We start from the raw sequence: 22,157 nt of genomic DNA on the forward strand, positions 1-22,157 counted from the left end.
TCAAGTAATACGCTACAACAATATAATGTAGAGACCCCCCCCAACACACACTCACACACACACACACACACACACACACACACGCACACGCGCTTCTTCTTCCGGGTAAGGTGCTCGGTGATGTTAATCTATCCCCCTGTCGCCCAGGAAACGGCGCGGCGTAATCCTCCCACAGGCTTCAACACAGCGACGCGCAAGAGCAAACTCCAGCGCGAACTCGCGCGCCCGCGCTCGCGCCGCACACATTTGACAGAGCCCGTCCGGTGCACGAGTGCGGACAGGTAACGCACAGGACAGACCCGCATTCACGTGAGCGTAAACCATGAGCGATGGATGGACATGGTGAGCGCAACTCTCCAAAAGAGGCACAAACTAGCACGGAGATGCTCCTCGCTCTGCTGTCGCACAGCGAGGAGCTACGGAAAGGTAACCGCAAGACAAAAATATGATCTATTTCTTCGTTTTCGCACCGTTTATATTACACGTGTTAGTGTGCATAGCGCGCAGCCACACACATTGGACTTTTCAAATCGGCCTTGAAGTGTCGGCTGTCGGGCTCTTCGCGGTCTGTTGATCGTCTTTCCACCGCGTTCAATAAGAGTGTGCGTAGGCTATCATCACCGGGGTATGGATTATTGATGCTACAGCCGTGCAGTTGTGTTGGTGTTGGGAAGTCGTCCAGTCACGCGGATCAGTCCTGCGGCAGCTGGGGCAGAGGGTGCGCGCCATTCTCGCTGCTCCAGATCTCGGCAGCGCAACTTTCAGGCATCGGGTTTTAACCTTTGATTCATCCCCATGCACGTTCACGTTCCGATATATCTCGATATTTAGCACATTGTCTTTGGTGGGGGATGAATCCGGCTCAATTCTGCTCCCCCCCCCCACCACTTTAATATGAAAATGGGTTCTACGCATTTTTGTCTCTGGAATAAACCTTTGTTCTAAAGAGTCAGGAGGTTGTGCGTGTTTAATAACACAGTAGCAACCACGTGTAACAAGTGTTTTTGTTTTTTGTTTTTCTATGAATTTGTTAAATGGTTGTATGTTACCGACCATGCCTCCGCCTTTTCGTTACGGACACACTGAGGTTACCGGAGTGGCCTGCTCCAAAGTTAGACATTGTGAGTTTAGGTGTCAGAGATTCCGACTGGGATCCGCAAGCGTCTGTAATTTCAATATTCCGAGTGGGACCATCGAGGGGAGCAAATTGCTCGGGCGCCTTATGGCTTCTCGTGCCGTGAGACCACAGGCCGCGGCTTTCTAGTCTTACAGGGCGCCTTGAATTAATGATGACCTGGACACACCTGTTCTTGACGCTGCCCCCGCTCCCACTTGCACTGGTGGTGCCAGAAGAAACGGCTCGTGAATGTTTCATGAATTGTAAAAACACAGCAAAAACAATAGGAATGGGATTCCTTGCGCGGATGGTATATGAAGTGGTTGAGCCTCTTCTGATGAGCAGTAAGGAGGCCCGATAACGTCTTGCTTGGCATTTCAGTAGTCCTTATTTTTACTATTGTTGTTTTGTTTTGTTTTTTTCATATTAAAATTTCTCGGTCGTCGTTGCTTTTAGGGAACATTGTTACGATGCCTGAAATGGAGCTTGAGAGATTTGCAATGCCTCTCATAATTTTTTTTTTTTCTTTTTTAAAGAATCAGGATTTATGCCCAACAAACGCGTGGATTTCATTTACATCCTTCAAATAATGTCTGAATACCGCGTCGGTTGTTTGCATCGTTACGCACAGAAAATCCATGTTTACTTCTAATGGTTTTATAAAACACATCCCTGACATTTTGGAGTGTGAGTTCCTTAATGACCCTGTCATCAGCCGGACACACGAGCCTAAATACAGCAGTGGTTTCAAGTCAAACACGGTCGTTCAATGAGTAAGAAAGCCTTTCTCGGAGTCTGATTTCGAGCTCATGAAACTTCCCTTTCCACCCCAACGACAACTGCCCCCTAAAAACTGAAAAGTAACATAATCTATTTGTTTCATACACATATATATTCCAGGCTTGTGGTGACTAGGTGACTGGAACTGGACTTTTTTTTTTCTTTCTCGATCACACGAAGCTATAGACGAATGTAAGATAGTTTAAAATGGATCAAAACAAAGAAATTGTTTGTCTTTCTTTGTTTATGTTTTTTTTTTTTTTACCGTGCAAAGCAAATATGTTTATCAACCGTGGCCCGATACTGCACATGGCTACTAAAGCGTCTGCTTCATTGTCTCTGCGAACGGACCCTCTTTTCCGTCAAAAACGTGTGGCCTGGGCCGTTGAGCGAACCGGACGGTGCTGCCCCTTGCACCGTTGTGCTGCGTTTTGGTGAAACATCGAGACAGACATGACTGCGTGTTGATAACATTCATAGCCAAGTGGTAAGGAGTGATGATGATGATGATGCAGTGATGGCGAAGGGAGAGAGGGATTTACAGCGCCAGTTCATTAAACACCAGTCGGTTTAATTTGCCCTCCCGGTGAAAAGTGTGTGTTATTTTATAGACTGTTTTATAAAATCGAAATCAAAATAGCAAAATAATAAAATAAAATGACCAAATACTGAACCATTTTTTTAAAAGTAAAGCAAATATATGGACAAATATGTTCAGTTGAGGTGAAATATTTCCTGCCACATGGCTTATATTTCAGCTATAAAGTGTGATGTCTCCTTATTGAGAGGCTTAAATAATGGAAGAGGTGTAACCACTAACAGGTGATTATTTGAAGCATGTTGAGCGTGCACATATTGAGCCCACTCAAGCTCGTCATTCTGCATCCCATGCCCACTGAACTGACCGCTGCGATTCCCCTCGTGCCTCCCCGCAGAGATCCCGGTGTGCGCGGGCTGCAGTCAACACATCGTGGACCGCTTTATCCTCAAAGTGCTGGACCGCCACTGGCACAGCAAGTGCCTGAAATGCAGCGACTGCCAGGCCCAGCTGGCGGACAAGTGCTTCAGCAGGGGCGACAGCGTCTACTGCAAGGAGGATTTTTTCAAGTGAGTAGCTTTCAGTAAATGCCTCAGAGCTTTTTCTTTGTTTGTTTTTTATTTTTATTTATTTTTTAATATTTTGGGCAATCTTTTTCGTTAATTTCTTCAATGAAAAACATCTGGGCTGCTTGCAATGGCACTTCGACCAGTGCCGCTTAAACAGTCACTGATGGGGGAACCCCTCTAATTTTCCAAAAGGAGATTCGGGACCAAGTGCGCCGCCTGTCAGCAGGGGATACCGCCCACGCAGGTGGTGAGGAGAGCGCAGGACTTCGTCTATCACCTGCACTGTTTCGCCTGCATCGTGTGCAAGAGGCAACTGGCCACGGGGGACGAGTACTACCTGATGGAGGACAGCAGGCTGGTGTGCAAGGCCGACTACGAGACCGCCAAACAGCGAGGTGAGCGATCTGAAATGACCGTAGTGATGTTTCTACGACAGGCCCGATTAAAAAAAAAAAAAAAAAAAACGAAAAACGTGCGCACCGTTTTACACAGACACGGGCCTGCACGCCCTGCGACTGCGTCTCGTTATTGCGACACCTGGCCCCTCGACCTGTTTTTAATCACCTGCTCTGAGCTGCTGAGTCCGACGTGACAGTGAGGTCACCCGTAAACTTTGACCCACCTGCGCTAATTGCATCGTTGCCCGCAACCCAATCGATGGCCAACTTGCGTTAAAGGGGAGGCCCGGAGGCCTATGCGTGAACTCTGCACTCGAAGGAATCCGTTTTCAATAACTCTTATCATCGTGCCGGAGATCGTGTGTGCGTACGGGAAGAGTGTGTGTGTGTGTGTGTGTGTGTGTGTGTGTGTGTGTGTGTGTGTGTGTGTGTGTGTATGAGAGAGAGGCTGTAAGCTCAGTAAGTCGTGGATGCAGACAGTCTCTGTGCCTGTGTCCTTATGTGCAGTGGTCCTTATTATTTACACGATAAGAATAATATATTATTATGTCTATTCCTGTTATAGCTGCAGCAAATGTTCAGCTATTGGATATCTAAGTGTTTTCAAATTAAAAATGCAACTGAATTAAATGGTAGGCACATTTTCTTGAAATCCTACATTTGCAGCAAATTCACATTTTGGGGCATTCATGGTTTGAGGCATATCCAGCTCCTCGAATCCATGTGCATTAGATAGTCAGCAGGAGTCGGAACACGAAGAGAAAGTTTTCATGCACTGAATGACTCAAAAACAGTTGCCCCTTTGAATTTGCCAGGAAGAGGCATATTAACATTTAACTAACTATACAAACAAACAAAACACACCACTGAAAATCAATCAGAACAATAATGCTCATGTTAATGGGTTGTTAATTATTGCATCTCTATACCCAAAAAGAATTTATGTTATCCTATCCATGAACCTTTTTCAAACCATTGGCCAATTTGCTTATCAATGAATACACAAAATATACATTTGGAGATCATTTCTTATAGGGACAATATTTTATTTTACTACAGTTTGTAAAAATTATTAGATTATCGAAGACATTATTAACAAAAACATATAATTCATGGACCTACCTCCCTACAGTATAGTAAAATTTTATCATTTTTTTGTTCCTTGACAAGAAATCGTAAACATTCATATGGGCTTTTACAACTGGACTATGATTATTGGTATAGATGCACAATTTATGGGCTGCCTCATGTGTATTGCTTCTAGATAGCTGATTTGTAGTAATTCAATACACTTGAACGGGTGTTGTCATTACATAGTTGATAGCTTTTCAGCTTTTTGCCAAACACTGTTTATACGCCCAAAAACATTTTCATTAGATACCTTTTTTTTAATATCAAAAGCCTACCAACACCACATTAAGATGACTGAAAACCCCAAGCAGGCTCTGTCCCTCGTAGGACAGACTGGCCTTGGTCAGGTTTTATCTACCCATCTGTTTGTTTGAATTTACTGCCCGACACCAAGTGCTGATTTATGCAACGAGTTGCCGCAAGTTTTCACAAAAAACACACACGTTTATTTTACTAATGAGAGGGCGCAATTACTTGGGCAGCATCCATTTGGGTGATGGTTTTTTGTATTTTGCTGTGCTGGCCAACAGATGTGCAGACACCATGCAATTACGCACAGGATGCCAGATTTTGGTTTATAGGCAGAAGAGATTTTATCCATTCATGTTAAATTACAAAGTTGTATATTATAGAGGCTGTTCTATGCAATCAGTTGCTATGGAGATTTTTATGTTTTTGACCCAGAATACACAAAATCCAAGGATCTGTCTTTACATGGGAAGCTTTCTTTTTTTATACTCAAACTTGTATTATCATAAATCATTTTTGTGTTACGTATTAGAGACAATTAATTTAAACACAGAAGTAAAATTGCAGAGTAAAATCACCATTAGACTATTAGTGTATACTTACTATATTCATTGTTGACAAAAAAGAAAAACTGACAAGTTTGAGATCCACATATTAACTGAATACCTGGTATCTTCTATCCCAGCATTGGCTTACTTATGTGTGTTTTCCACTGACTTTTCAGAAGCAGACTCAACTGCAAAAAGGCCACGGACAACCATCACCGCTAAACAGCTGGAAACACTTAAGAACGCTTACAATAACTCTCCCAAACCTGCCCGCCATGTTCGAGAGCAGCTATCATCAGAGACGGGCCTGGATATGCGGGTTGTGCAGGTAAAGTATATTATTATCCATTAAGGGCTATTCCATTAGTGTCCTGACTTCATTATCAAGGGACAATGGTGGCTGGACTGGCACGAGCCTACTGTACGATCAAGTGTGTGTGTGTGTGTGTGTGTGTGTGTGTGTGTGTGTGTGTGTGTGTTGGCGGGGATTTACGGCAAGATTGAGTAAAATGAAGTCCACATGAAAGTCAGCATGGTTTAAGTGCAAGCTCGTTAACAATGCTAAGAGGGCCCCTCGCATATTGTCCGCTGCCGAGGGGCTTCACACTGGTTGCTAGGTGGCGGTCATATATATTGTTTTATTTGCAAGGACAAAAGTAGAGAGAAGCCACTAAAATGCTCCTCATTATTCAGTGAAAGGGAAGGGGTGAAAGGGGGGGTTACCTCAGGGCGGAATATCATTAAGGAGAATGTAAAACTGCTTTTTGTGCTTGTGACTGCAATGGATTAATTTTGTGTGTAAGCTAAAATTAATAAGAAATGGGGCATTTATTCATTATGTATCATCAGATATCCTCAGACTTCATAAACATTTGCAAGATGTGAAATCTTAGACGGTTTAGATTTAGACCGTACACCGCATGTGTATTGCACGTTTTCTAAAGCGCAAGCAAAAACTTTAAGGATCAGCTCAAACATGGAGATAGAAAAAATTTGAATAATTTAAGTCAGTGGCACGCTAACCTGTCTGCTCCCTGGGGTGATGACAACTTGTAGCTGTCGTGAAGTTAATTAAATGCGTGATAAATTTGGTGTAGGGGCTCTGGTCCCAGGATAACTATTCAGTGTCACTGTTTTAGTTCCCCACTTGGGCTCATCAAAGCCTGAAGTGGTTTCTGGACAGACCTTGAAAATTAATTTTGTTTTAATGCTTGAAGGCATAATATGTGCACCAAGGAAGGAGGACAGTGGATGTAGCGGACTTTGTCTATGAGAGGTTTGATGACTAAAAAACATTACAGGTTATGTATGGTCCTCAAGACTGAGAGGATTATGTAAACTAAGCAAATTAATGTAAGTTAAATTGTGTAAGAGAGCAGTTGTTTTGTTTTACAAAATGAACACGTTGAGGCTGTAGTTTTGAACATAAAAAAAAAAACAGTTTTCTCTTTTTTTTTTAATGCCCAGGCCTAATTTTTCTGATGGAAATTTTAGACATTGTTCTAAATAGTCAAATGTATTTCAGATAAGTCTCAAAAGCCAGGACCAAATAAGAAATCTTGTATTTTTCCCCTCCAGGTTTGGTTTCAGAACAGGCGAGCTAAAGAGAAACGGCTGAAGAAAGACGCTGGTCGGCAGAGGTGGGGCCAGTACTTCCGCAACATGAAGCGGTCGCGAGGAAGCTCCAAATCCGACAAGGACAGCATCCAGGAGGAGGGCATGGACAGTGACGCAGAGGTGTCCTTCACAGGTAGAGTCCACCACACAAAAATGAACAGAATAGGCATTTTTCACAGCAGACATTTTGATTGTCATAGGAGGAAACCACGGGTAATAACATTAATGATGTCTTTTCTTTATTCGAGTGTCCCAGTAAGCCATGACAGTGTGACAGTGAGCCAAAAAGCATGATACCAGGACCCTGAAACTTAAGCAGCTAAATGGAATTCAGCCATCATTCATTTTATTATTTACACCAGTGCTGTGACATGTCAAAATGTCTTTCGTGAATAAAGGCCTATAGGCAGAAAAAGCACAGGTTTAATAAATAACACGCATCACGACTGATCAACTGAGATGTGTCAGTGCCTTGTAAAGTGCATGCTGACTCACGGTCATGGCTTACTGGGGTAGCTAGATGGGACATAGCCATCATTATCGTTCTTAGTTAGACCTGCGCTAAAACGTTTGGTGTTATAGAGGGCTATAGAATATCAATGGGAAACTACTTAATACAGTACTTATTCAGACTAGAGAATACATTTGTTAACTAACAGGCATAACAGAGACCATGGCTTTTTAATTAAGGATGTTAAAGATGAAAAGACATGTTTTACATGGTTCCAAATAATATAATATCGAAATGGTTGATCAGCATGCTAGCATTCTGCTATCACAATAGCTCCCCGAGCTTTTTTAAATGTTTTCTGTCCGGTGCCATTTACTCAGCCCTGGCATTCATTCTCAGGTTTGTACATCATTTCATTTCGTAGAGAGTGACCGAGGAGGGGAAAAGCTCTTCAAGCAAGGGAAGCAAGCATGTTAGCTTTGTCGCTAACAAGACAATAGGTTCAAAAAGTGTATTCAAAAGGCATATTTGTATCACTGACTCCTGTCTCATAACAATCTAAAAACTATGTGTCTTACATGAAGTATTTTATACTCTTGACAGCAGAAGGTTAAGTTAAAGTGGATGACTAAAGTGGATGCTTCCTCCATTTTGGTTGAAGCGCCCAGCTGATCCTGCTGTGAGAAATTTGTGCAGATTTACTTTGCCCCCATAAGCGAATCCACTGATTGCAGTGACTCCGTTGAAATAAAAGATTTTTTTAATGCAAAATGTTGCTTTTGTAATTAGTGGTGTGGTGGCCGGAATAAAAGAAATACACATAAGATTAATCTTGTTCATTGTGGAAAATTACAAGTACCACCTTTGTCTTCTTGTTCTTGTTGCACAGATGAACCACCCATGTCAGAGCTTGGCCACACTAACAGCATCTATAGCAGCCTCAGTGAGTCCTCTCCAGCCATGGGGGGCCGCCAAGGGGGCAACAACCACAGTTCCTTCCCTCTTGAGCACGGTGTCCTGCCCTCTCAAGACCAGTTCCACGACATCCGCTCCAACAGCCCCTACGGCCTTCCTCAGTCGCCAGGGTCACTTCAGGCGCTACCCAGACACCAGCCTCTCATCTCCAGCCTGGTCTACCCTGACTCAGGCCTTTCTATCATGACCCAGGGCAGCGGGCCCGGGATCAACCCTGCCGTGAGGGTCTCCATGGGGGCAGCCAACGGCCCCAGCTCAGACCTCTCCACGGGCAGCAGCGGAGGATACCCAGACTTTCCTGCCAGTCCGGCTTCCTGGTTAGATGAAGTGGACCACGGGCAGTTTTGATTGGTGATCGACAAAAACTTGGACGATTGTATTTCTTTTCTTTTTTTTTGGTTTTCTGTGTCTTCTGTTGGATTTTAGGAACTGGACAGTGATTGTGTAAAGGACTAGACTTATATCCTTGGCTTGGATCTCTCCAATATCTGATTAACAGGTCCATTCAGTATCTTCGATCTGGATGGAAGGAAGGAGAAAAATGCCCTTCCTTTAAAGCACTTGGACTAACAGTTGTTCTTCGCTAGTAAAACTGTGTGTAAAGCAAGGAATCTGTTAAAAAATTTTCAGTTTTCAGATACCACTATAAGCTTTTTTAGAACAATGTATAGACCACAAATAGAGACTCAGAAAGTTTAGACATCAATCATTTGGAATTTCACAGACTCCCCATATATTCTCATCTCCTCGCAATGCTATCTGTTTTCTACAGTGTGTTCAGGTGCATAATTCTGTTCAACGTTCAGAGTCTTTAAATGTCTGGTTGTTGCCAAATGTCTATATATATATATACATACATACATATACATATATATATATATGTATGTATGTATGTATGTATAATGGTTTATCATTGTGGAGACTTTATTTTTATACAAACCCCTTCTTGGACATGAATAAGAATCCAAATGTGAGGACTTTGTACATTCTTAAACAGGGATATAGGCAAAAATGTAGATATTGTCTTAAATGGTACCTAGGGGTCCAATTACTTCTATGCATTTGTGTGTTCTCAGATGTGTCTTGTTCATTTTGTTCTACTGAAAACAACCCCAAGTAAGGACTACTAAAGCACCCGGGGTGTGATGTATATGTTTGTTTATGTGGAAAATGTTTTATGTCTTATTTATTCCTTCTGGTAATGATAATGATGATGATTCCTGATTAAATGACAGGACTTTAATAAATTTGTCACCTAAATCAAGATGGAGTTCTATCCTTTTTGGTTGGCCTAGAAAATTGTGCACCATATGAGACAAAATACGTCACAAGTGTCCTTAAAATTATTGAGTACAGTTTTTAAAGAATATATTTTGAAGCATTGGAAGTTAGAAAAATCAGATTAGAGCCTATATGAAAATAATATATGATATTAATATTTCTTATGCAGAATCTATCCTATACATATATCTTGCATATCTATAGCATAACGCAGCACTGACAGTGATACCAAAGCAAGCCCAAAGTTCTGCCTGTGACTGCAAATTGAGTCCTTGGCTAACTACCAACACTGTATCAGGAGTTCAACAGCTCTTTAGTGGAGAAATTTGATGCAGACAGAGAGTCAGCTCATCAATTCAGAGATTACTGGGTCTTGTTTGCCCAAACGCCGCTATGGGAAAGGAATCTCCAATCCATTAGCTGAGAAGGGATCAAGTGCCCCTTGTGAATTTCCTCATTTGTTTAGTTATTCAAAGTCAGGTTCAATTAAATAGATTAAACTGTAAACTGTGTGTGAGTGTGTGCATGTGAGTGTGTGCGTGTAAAATTGCATGTTTATGCATTTGGATCTCAAATGGTTTGTAATATGATACAGAGACTTAAAGTTTTCATCTGTGCCTTATATCATTTGTCACATTTAAACCTTCTGCTTTCATTAGCAACATTTATTTATTTATTTATGGATTTGCTCTCTCAAAACCTCTAAGCAATTTGTGAAGTGTTGCTAAAGATACTTAACTGACCGAACTTCAGTTTCAACTGAATCATCCTAAATATGTAGTTCAAATTTGGTTTTTTTTGGATAACCAATGGTTTAAAGTAGCTACGAACATTTACTCAAGTACTGTATTTAAGTGCAGGTTTGAAGTGTATTACATATATATATGTATGTATATATATTATATGTGTATATATATATATATATATATATACATATATATAAAATAATATATCATATATATCATATATATATATGTATATATATATATATATATATATATATATCATATATAAGACAGACATATATATATATATATATATATATATATATATGTATGTATATATATTATATGTGTAATGTTTTAATAATTATATATATATATACTCTCTATATGTTTTTAAACTTTTGATACTTTAACTATATTTTGATTATAGTACTTTTGTACTTTTACCTAAGTGAAAAACATATTTTTACACTGTTGTACTTGTACTTTTACTTAAGTAAAGGATCTGAGTATTTTTTCCTCTACTTAAAATAACAATAGTCATACTGTCAAATGATTTATGCTATACTATAGTTACTCTTTTTAGAACCACAAGGCATTCAAAGCAAATACTGTTGTATGCTTATTGTGTATGCAAGAGTGTCTGTCTGCATGATTGTGTAGCTTTGTGTCTGTGTATGTGTGTTTGTGCAGACCTGTAAAGCATGACATGCATGAAGGTGATAGCCAGCTGTCCTCAAACCTTTTGTCTAAGAACCTCCAACTTCCTCCACCATTGATGGCTGGCCACTCTGCTCCTCAGTTTCCCCGAACAAGAAAAGGATCAGCAGACAGGATATTCAGCTGAATCCTTCCAGCTGACTGGCAGGTATCACTTTTGCCTCACAAAAGCGACAGGTGTGTAACCTGACCCAAAGAGTGTTTTGAAAAGACAGGAAGGGGGAGAGAGTAGTGTGTCAAAGGCTGTCTTAACCTCCTACAATACCTGCCTTGGTCAGTTTACTCGCCTGTTTGTATTTGGGGTTTGTTGGACTGATTTATCGCAGGCTCAGAGCAAACAGGAAGTACTTGGCTTAAAAGTCTAAAATGTTCATTTTGGTTCTGTTTACCGGAGTTTAGCAAGTGGCCATTTATGCTAAACCCACATGTACGTGTAGAACTCTAAAAGGTCTTTGAATTTGTTGACCGCATGGCATTTGTGGTCCAACAGTTTCTCAGTAAATGGTTGCACTTGCCTTCACCCTCACTTCTCAGCTTTATCATAGCTTTGTCACACAGCAGGTGTGAAATTTTGGTGACCATGGGATGAACTCTTCAACGCATATAACTGGGATTATCCCACCCCACTCTTCCAGATTGAGTTGGAAATCCACCATTTTCTGAATTAGATTAAGTTAGGTATGCAATTTGTGAGATGGGTGGTATAAGACTGACAGAAGGTGAGAAAAAAAGGAGTTTTCAGTGAGGTGTTAGCATTAACAATATGAATGCAGGTAGCTTCACGGTACGTAGGTAAATGCTGGGAACATAATGTGAGGGAAAAGAAATAGAGGGAAAGAGACGTTGTGGGTTTGTGTGCACGGAAGTGAAAGAATGACTGGTGTGACAGGTAATTGAAACTCATTCTTTTCAGAAAAAGGCTGGCTTTGTTAACACTCCTTCTCGGGGATGAAGTGTAAAGCTGCTAAAGACGATGATGCTGAGAAAAACAAGATACAACCACATGAGTTATCTGGTAATGGCATGTGCAAAGGCAACTGGTGGCTATTACATGTGCAGGCAACAAGTCAGAAGAAAAAGTATGGGAAAGAAATCAAAAATAAAACAAATTTCTGTGAACTTGAAACTGCCTGGTTGTGGAGGTGGTTAAGGAAATGTTCAGCATTTTTGGAAAAACATTTATTCACTTTCAGACTGAGAGTTAGATGAGGAGACTGATAATACTACTCTGTTAAATTTGAAGCGACGGCCAGCAGCCAGTTAGCCTAGCATCAAGATTCAAAACAGGGACATACATCCAACCTGGCTCTTTCCAAAGTGAACAAAATCTGCCAAACAGTGCCTCTAAAGCTCACTTATTAACATGTTATATTTCTGCTTTGATTGATTTGTACAACAACCAAAGACAAGTTGTGGTTCATGGGGGGTTATGTGGTGGACTATGTCTTGGCCTGGCTAGCTGTTTCCCCCTGTTTACAGTCTTTATGCTAAGCTAAGCAAACTGTCTTCTAGGGGTAGCTTCAAACAGTATTTAACAGACGGATGATGAGAGTGGTATCAGTCCTCTCGTCTAACTCATTAGTTTATCCTTTAGTGATAAATGAAATTATCAAGGAAGAAAAACATAGCAATTACACTACATTCAAAGCAAACTAAACTATTAAAACACGTTACAAAACATTCCTATTTTCACTTTTATGCTGAACAGTGTGTCTTTGCCTCTACTTTCGCCCAAATTAAGTTGACCTTAATGTCCTGCTCATGTCATTCATGACGCCTGGTCCGGAGGAAATCTTTTTCCTAACTCATTTTTTCTCTCTGTCTAAAGCACTGTAACTGCACATGTACTGAAAACAAAGTGCCTGGCTCTTGAAATAATTATATAATTTATACTTGAGTGCGAGGTGCATTTTTACTTATTATATATGGCAAATTAGTGTGTCACAAAAATGTTCTTAGATATCTTGTAATTTTGAGTCTCATATCCGCTCATATACTGTGGGGGATTGGTGCATGAAGAGAAATAACCCCATTAAAACTACTTTCAGGTTTCGTCACACCATTAATACACCTCTTTCAGACGACATTAGAAAACCCTCGCATGAAAAGAAGATTTTGTTTGGTCCATAGAGTTAGTGATTGTATGGGGCAACATAATGCAATTTCAGAGATAGACCTTTTTATTTCAAATATTTAACCTCTTAGTACTTCAAGATTTAAATTTTCATCTTTTACATTACGTCTTCGGGTGTACCAGGGATGTATTCATACACCCATCATGTTCATGGGGATTTTTACGTTATCATATCACAAAACAAAAAAAATGATATACCTCACAAAGTCACCAGTGCTGGCGGTATAACAATTATAAAATATAAACTATAATGTGTACATTTTGAAATATAAATTCATATCCCAATGACTGTTAAGGTTGCCTATTGCTTTGCAGCGACTTTTAAACTGTTGCTTTTAACTGTCCTTTATGTAAAGGACTCTAAGCCTGGCAGTATGCCTCATACATGCAAACACACACGCACACACACACATACACACACACACACACACATAAGCCCCCCCAGCCCTGTGTCAGATGGTGCTGAGTAAATCAGGTCTGACAATAACACCTCCCTTGGGTCCCACGCATCATAGCTACAATTCAGACCTAATGGAGCAGCAACGGAGGGGAGGCCGCTTTGTGCGTGCATGTGTGTGTGTGCAAATGTATGCATGGATGCATGGTAGCAGCGGTGTGCTCTTTTTCATTTTGGGACCTCTGGAGGAGGGGAAGGCTGAAGAGACTGGGGGGGGGCAGTGGATTATCCGTGGTACAGATATCAATCAATTAAGACGTGTTAATGAATAACTTCCTCCAGTGGTTAGGGCTTTGTGGTTGCGTAGAGGCAGAGATGGGAAGGTAGAGGTCCTGTGAATTAAGAGGTAGATACAGAGAACTAAGAGGGAAGGAAGATTAGTTGTGCGTCGTTAGAAGATATGATTTGGGGTTTTGTTCTCTCAAAAAATTTAAAACGAGATTTCAAGAGTAATAAACTGGAAAATGGTTTCAATTCAATGCTTTAAACGTATTTTATATAGACAAGAGAGTGTTTTCTGTTTATATATTCCAATTTCCAAGTAGTAACACAAAAACCTCAACGTAAAACTGCTTTAATCTTAATGTATATGGAGAAAACACAAATACAAAGCAGTGTGTCTTCATGATGGTGCACACGGAAGCAAACAAACTGCAAACACAGCGCTGACCAACAGGATACTTTTGTTTATGCTCTACATTAATGGCAGCAGCAGCATTAAAGCAATCTAACTAATCAACACGGTCATTAGCGTGTGTTTTCACTGACAATCTTAATCAAATCTATCACGGCTCCACCTCTCCATTACCCGCCGGCTGCATAATTATCTCTTCATTTCATTCTTAGACGGGATTGCGATATCTGGTAATCTGTCTGCAATGGTTGACTGAAATGCATTCAGGAGCATTCATATAGAAAATGTATGGGTGAATGTATCACCCAGCTGACTTCTTCTCATTGCTGCATCTAGATGTTCATCATTTTTTATGCAATCTTCAGAGCACTTCATACGGACATTAACCACCGAGTGTGTACACGAGACACATAGTGATTTTCAGATAGCATGTTTCGTCAAGTATCATCATTAACAACAACTTTACAGTTTCATTTGAGCTGTGTGTTAACTCAGCGGTATCTGAAAAATTGCATGAAAAGTTGACATTACTCTTTATTAATTGATCTACCTTTTTACAATTATTCAGAGTGGATAAAATGCCAAAAAAACAAAACAATAGAAAACACCTTCTACTACCTTATTCTGACCAACATTCAAAAAAAGCATAACATTTTTGATAATAAAAAACGAAGAAAAGCAACTAGCTCTTTTGCATATTGAAACTGTTTTGATAAATGACTAAAACGTCTAATTATTGAATCTGGATTTAATTAATTTTCTGTGGATCATCTGAGTAATTGAGTAATCATTTCAGCATTAATTGTTTTTTTATAGGTTATTAATCTTCCATCTACAGTTCTGTTGGTTTATCACAATCAAATTCCCTGGTAGATTATAACAACAATGAAGTAGCCCGTTGCTGTGGAAAACCTACATTTGTATAAGCACTGGCAGGCATTTCTGATCATTTTAAAAACTGATGCTTTACCATATTTCTGCTGTGTTTTGCCTCCTTATTACTTTTGTCAGGATTCATAACAGCACGTGCTTATAGTTGCCTCACAGTGGGATAATCACCCTTTTTCTCATTAGGAGCCTTGGCTCTGCAAAGGGCCGTCTCGGGGCCTTTTGGCATCTAAGAGGTGTTAACAGCTCCCCACGGTCGGCTGTCTGGCTCTCACATAACCCTCGACCTCCCCACCCACAAGCACAACACTCACCAAACCACTCAGACTCACAGATGGTTGCTATACCAGCAGCCAGCCATCGTGCTTTTCAATTATCACTACGCCAGGGGAAAAGCCATTGCTCAGCTGTCATCGCTTAGTGACATGGGGGAGAGGAGGGGAGCCAGAGAGGGACGGGGGACAGAGAATTCCTGCATCCAAAATTTGGGAAAGCCAAAGAAGAGATTTCAATATATTGGGGAAGGCATACATATCATCATTGCTTCCTAACAGGTATCCAACCGGCAATACCCTGCATGACAGCAAAGCAGCTGTAATACGTCTGCCGTGACCATCAAAGAGGGTCTTCCTGGTACCGAGGCTGCTCTGATCTCTGGCTGAAGGAACCGATAAATCACTTAGTATAATTGTTGCTTTTGAAGCCAGCAGTTGAAGTGGCAAAGGAAGCAGAGGGTAGCCGGAGCACTCATGGCTCACATTTGTTGCCAGCTACTGTATGAGATGGAGGGAGGGGAGGAGGGAGGACGGACACGGAGGGCAAGCCCTGCATGCTTGCTTGGTGGGGTTTTAATTTCAAAATTGCTTCACTTGGGGGAGAAAGAAAGGAGAATGGGATACATCCATAACTTCTGAAGTTCACCTATATTATGCTACATTTTATTTTTATTTTAGAACCTGGATAAACTGTTGAAGAAATGAGATTGTCCTTCTGTGAAAACCACTGATGCCACTGCTCGTCTCTGCACGCAGCTTATTACAACCCAAAGTTATGTTTATTGTTAGGCGACCTCTAGCGGCCGTAGTAGTGTGACGGGAGCAAAGGAGGAAGTTAGGTGACATAGTACATACAGCGGAGGAGGATGGGGTGGTTTTAATGGGTCAACAAAAGACAGGACTTTCTCACGCGAGACTGCCGTTTGTTTTCCAATGTGAAACCAAGTCAGTGTTGTTTCGTTTTGCCTAAACCTAACAAATCTAACAAACTGAACCAAATCATCACTGTTTTTATTGATATCATAACAACAAAGGTTCAGTACGCCTGCCACTGGTATGCTCCTACGGTTATTATCCGGGGGCAGGGACAAGTGACCTATAAGGTTGTTTAAGTTGTTAGACTCATTGGAGTTTGCTTTTTTGGGTTTCTTTCAGGATGTGTACCACTCTCATGTCTGCTCATTAAATATGAAGCTACAGCAAGGCGAGGATTAGCTTAGCTTAAAGACTGGAGGCAGGGAGAGACAGCTAGCTACCAGCACCTTTAATTTATAATTAACTCATTATATCTGTAAAAAAACAAAACAAAAAAACAAAGTGTAAAACTGCACCTAGCCAAGAAATATTCCTGCACTGTAGCCCCTTGTAAAACCCCAATACAGTATGTCATTTTTACACTTCGGCTGATCAAAAGCTCGGTTGCTAATTTCATAGACAGATATGAGAGTGGTATCAGTCCTCTCATCAAAAAAGCAAATAAGCATATTTCACAAAATGTCAAACTACTTCTTTAAGCTTTTTTGTCATAGCTTAGCTAAAAACTGCTTAGAAGTGTTTATAATGAAACTTTTTGAAATTAGCATTAATGTACTCCAAGTGACGCTATACTACATGAAACGATGATCACATACCATCACCGCGTTATTTTGGGCAAATTTCTTCTTAAAGTCTCAGAATTAGTTATAATTAAAATTTTATATAGAGTATAGTTTTATTTAAAACAAGGTGCAATTAAAATAATATGTTCTGATTCTGTAATTTTAGGATTGTTATGTTTTTATTTCTCAAATTTACGTGATATACATGTATGTATGTTGTAAAAATCTCAAAAATAGCACACTGTAAATCCAATTGTTTTATCCATCCTGGACATATTCTATTTGAGTGTGTTTCAAGCCAAAAGCATGCTATTTGTCTTTCCCAGGGAGAAGAAGTAATCCCGCCTCAGTCCGAGGGCGCCCCAAGGTCGCCACCATCAGTCGCCAACACTCAATCCAGGTTGGAACATTTGTTCCAGCCCCTCTCTACCCTCAACCCTTTGCTTGTTGTTTTCTTTCCTTTTTTTTTTTTTCATAATTCATGTCAAAGGATCTCTGAAGAGATGAGTGAGGGCGGTGTGTGTTGGGGTAGGAGGGGGGCAGTGGATGGAGAGGACAAGGGGGTGGAGAGGGCATACACTTAATCCCTAGGTCAAGATGTATTTATTGAAGATTAATAACCGAGCAGCAATCTCATCATGCTCTCGATGATTTTATAATTTGGTTTTCTGGGGGTAGGGAGGGTGGGGAAGGATCAGGGACAAAAACAAGAGGGAGCTGTGAACTATTGTTAACGCAGGGGCATGAATACGCCACAGTTACTTCCAGGTTGTTTTTTTTAAGCTTAAGTACTTCATCTGAAATGGTTTATGCTTTGCAAGGTGCAACTTGGAGAACAACACACACAAAGACAAAGACAAATGTACACACATTAATCCTACCTGCCATACATGTTTCAGTGATACTGAAAGGAACCTCTTCCATAGTCAGCTTAAATCACAGCAGCTTCTCATTTGACATGTTCTTACCAAACCTTGGTGGTATAGGACATTATTAATAGCTCTCACCCTCTGCTCAGTGTTTCTGTGTAGTGTTTCACTGACTTTGCAGATTGTGGATGTATCACAGTACTTGTACCACCCAGCAATCCTGTTTATGTTGGTTTTTTTTTATTTCATAAACAACACAGAATCTATACTGCGCATCCTGGCCGACCACAAATAACAATAAATGTCCTCTGGGTTTTTGGAGGTTTATACTGATGGTTAAAGGTATACAGTGTCTCTTGCCAGTGTGTTCGGTTTGACTAAAGAATAACAATAAGAATTTCATGAAAATGTAACAAAAACATTTTTTAATCCTTTAAATCACTTTTTTTTGTGTGCTCTTCATAGGTAAATGGATGCATCTGTCAAACTCTATAGAGGAACAAGATGTTTTCAATTTTGTCTACGGAAAGTATATGTCTGAATAGTGCATATGTAGAGTGGCAGCATCCATCTCATTCGGTTAATGGATTTGTTGCACATAAGGATCAAACACCACAAGAGAGGTTGAGAAAGAGACACCTTTTGTCACCAAGCAACAGGGAAAAAAATGGTAAAAAGATAAATTTCAGCTGAGGGTAAAGGTTCAAAGTTCAAGGTGCAGTCTCCCATCCAAATTTATTTATACCCCTAATAGTAATGAGTGGATTGAATAGATTGTTCGTCCCTGACCTTGGTGATCAGGCAAACCTTACGCCACTATATCAAAGCAGACAGGCAGACATGTCTGCACAGTGTGACGGCTGCCACAGTTGGCCCAGAGATAGAAGGAAGGATGGAGGGAAGGCAGGAAGGAGAGTTGGAGGGAGGGAGGTATGTAGAGTAGAAGTGATGGGAGGTGAAGGGGCGCTGCGTTTGCATTTTGTATGGAATGAGCAGCAAGCTGAAGGATGTGTGAAGGACACTAAGAGCAAATGTGCAGTGTGTTTTTATTTTTGCATATGTGTGTGTATTTGTATGCCTCCATGTGGATGTGTGTGTGTGTGTGTGTGTGTGTGTGTGTGTGTGTGTGTGTGTGTGTGTGTGTGTGTGTGTGTGTGTGTGTGTGTGTGTGTGTGTGTGTGTGTGTGCGTGTGCGTGTGCGCGTGGTTTCGAAAGAGGCTGAAAAAAGAGGCCTAGAAATTTCTAAACGGTAACACTGCTCTGTGCAGCTTGGAACAGACCAGGTTGCCATTAACTTTATTTCATATAAATGCAAAGTAAATTGCTAATCTTAGTATCATATCCTATGAAATATTACAGCCTCATTTTTTTTTTACATTACTAAAAATTTGAATTCGATCAAATGGCGAAATCAACAACGGTGATATTGCATCCTCAGTTCGTTTTTGTTAGGTTAGGTTGATAGTTGGTTCATTTTGTAGGGTGCAACATTAGTATAAATTATTCTGGTCAAGATTTGGGTAAAGTTACAGCGTATTGGTTAAGAATAAGGTATATCACCACGCTTGCCTTAACCACCGGGGAAAGTAAAACCTTATAGGGTACGGTTTTGGTCATGGTTGAGTGTAAAAGCCGCATCACCCCACCGATTTCAACATCAAAACCCTTTGTGAACTTTCTCCTCGCACAAACTGAGTCATTGTCATGTGAGCAACTCAAAGTTCCTTCCTCAGCACATCCCTCCTGAGACAAGACCATCACTTGAGTCTCTGAGCATTAGCCATCAAAGGGCCATCCCCAGTTACATTAAATGTATTTAGATCTTACAAAGTGCTCCCCCTTGACTCCATCACTTCTTTAAATGACTTAAGAAGCAAAAAAGGTGGCTGAGGAGGAGGGGGTGGCAAACGGGAGAAAAGGGAGCTCGGGGATTTACGGTGACAAAATGCTGGGGTCAGACAGGGTGTGTGGCAGCAGTATTGATCAGTGAGGCATGCAGCGCACACGCGGCCCGAACCCTGACCCTTAAACAGCGAATGAATCTCAATCCAATAGACTGGAGTGTCTGGTACAGCTTACACACACACACACACACACACACACACACACACACACACACACACATAAAAACACACACACCACACAAATACAAATGTACAAATACACTCATGGTCTTGCTGCCATTGCTACTAAACAGCCCACCGCCCCTTCCTTCCTCAGTCAATATCAGCAGAGCATGATTTCCACATTATAGATTGGCTTAATAAAAGAAAAGGTGTGTATCTGTGTATGAGCACACGTGTGTGCAGCGTATACTTGTGTATTCATAGAGAGAATAAGGAGGTAAAAGATACTGAAAAGAAGGAGAGTGATATAACTGCAGTTTCATTACAAGGCTTCTTTGGAAAGAATTGTGGTCATGAAGTCAGAAAGTGACCAAGATGGATAATGCACAACAGGAGATAATAACAATAACAACAACAATAATAAAATAATAATAATAATAATAATAATAATAAGTGGTTGGGGGTGGTTGACCCCCAACCACCCCCACACCCCAAAAACATGCAAACACTTATTGGGTCTGTATTTCTCAATATATAGATGGAAGGATTCTTTTCTTACAATCCTGAAACAGCTCAGCGTGTCACACCTCAAAGAGCAGGCTGCTTCACACACATGCATGTGTGGAGAAAAGAAAAAGGTTAATGGGTAAAAAAAAAAAAAAGATAATGCAGGAAAAGATATAATGCCCTGTCCCACTCAACCCCTAATTACACTAATTGGATGAAATGCACACAAGAACATATATATGAGAATTATAGCATAAACAGAGTTGCATGAAGAGATAATAATATGCACTCACAAGGACAGGCGGAGTGATAAACACACAGTGAAATATTGCAATACACAAACACATATGAAGTGTTTGCACATATGCGCAGTGTGTTACATTTGAGGTGATCATGAGCTTTCCATTTATTTACTGGAAAAAGTTGTAGTCATGAAGTCAGAAAGTGACCAAGATGGATAATGCACAACAACAACAACAACAACAACAACAACAACAACAACAACAACAACAACAATAATAGTGATTTCTTGGTTTTGAGCTGGATTAATGAAAATTTTGAATGAACGTGATTAAATGGATTTCATACATCCAAATCAATGTTTCAAAAACACAAATATGATTTAAATTTGTCTACATAGTTTTGGCCACTTTCTTACTGATTTCTTACACTATGCATTATTTTTTAGATCCTATTTTAGTGCCATGTAATTTATGATTCATCTTTGTTTTGTTATGACATGCACTACATGTCATATATAAAAACTTCATGAAAATGAGCATAATCATGGTAAGCAAAGCACAAAAATATGGTCTCGGAAAAAACATAAAATGGTATGTTTTACAATACCTGTGGTTGTATGGGATTCCCATAAACTTAAATGCTGGTTTTAAATCCCATAATAACATTTACTTACTGTAACAAAAAAAGCAGATTTTTAATCTGCATTTATGAGGTATATTGAAGTTGAGAACAGCCTCTGTCTTACATTACTCAGAATATTAGAAATTACTGTGATCAGACCTTTTCAATTCAGTCCCATATGTAGATTGCCTACCTAAATAAATGCACAATAAAATCTCTAAACAAAAAACTGCTTGGATTATTCTAATGTCAATGAAAAGCTCTCCTTTTTATTTAATGCCTCTGCCCACTTTGCATTTCTGAGATCTTGATGCTGACACACATTCACCCTCGACCCTACCCAGCACGTACAGGCATGACACAAACATAAGGCTTTACTAATAATCACTTCTTCTATCTTCTTAACCCCTCCAGCCACATACACGTGCCCATGCGCACACACACACACACACACCCCAGGAAGACACGCACACACACACTCTCACACACACTCACAGACACAAACACACACACACACACACCCATACACATAGCTCCGGCTCTCCAACAAACACAAAACCCTTTTACGTAATGAAATTACATAGAGTCATATGTTACATCGTCGACTAGAGTTATGGGTACGTTTTACATAAAATTCACATTGGGGACATTGTCCAGGATCCATGTGTGCATACGGATTTACATTTTAGAGGGTATTAAAGAAATGAGCGGGGTGCAGTAAAATAGGAAGGAGAAAAAATGAAAAAGCGGCCCAATTTCCTGTTCT

At 40.4% G+C, this 22,157-nt stretch overlaps 1 protein-coding gene across 1 annotated transcript; it reads left to right on the forward strand.

Moving 5' to 3' along the window:
* The first annotated feature begins 329 nt into the window (after positions 1-329).
* Positions 330-9,167, forward strand: lhx3 (LIM homeobox 3). The gene is made up of 6 exons (XM_040158076.1): positions 330-426; positions 2,833-3,004; positions 3,197-3,399; positions 5,507-5,658; positions 6,909-7,080; positions 8,288-9,167. The coding sequence occupies exons 1-6, from the start codon at positions 330-332 to the stop codon at positions 8,719-8,721; spliced, it is 1,230 nt and encodes a 409-aa protein (XP_040014010.1). The 3' UTR covers positions 8,722-9,167.
* Positions 9,168-22,157: the final 12,990 nt, after the last annotated feature.

This window comes from Xiphias gladius, chromosome 20 (assembly GCF_016859285.1).
Source record: "Xiphias gladius isolate SHS-SW01 ecotype Sanya breed wild chromosome 20, ASM1685928v1, whole genome shotgun sequence".
NCBI lineage: Eukaryota > Metazoa > Chordata > Actinopteri > Istiophoriformes > Xiphiidae > Xiphias > Xiphias gladius.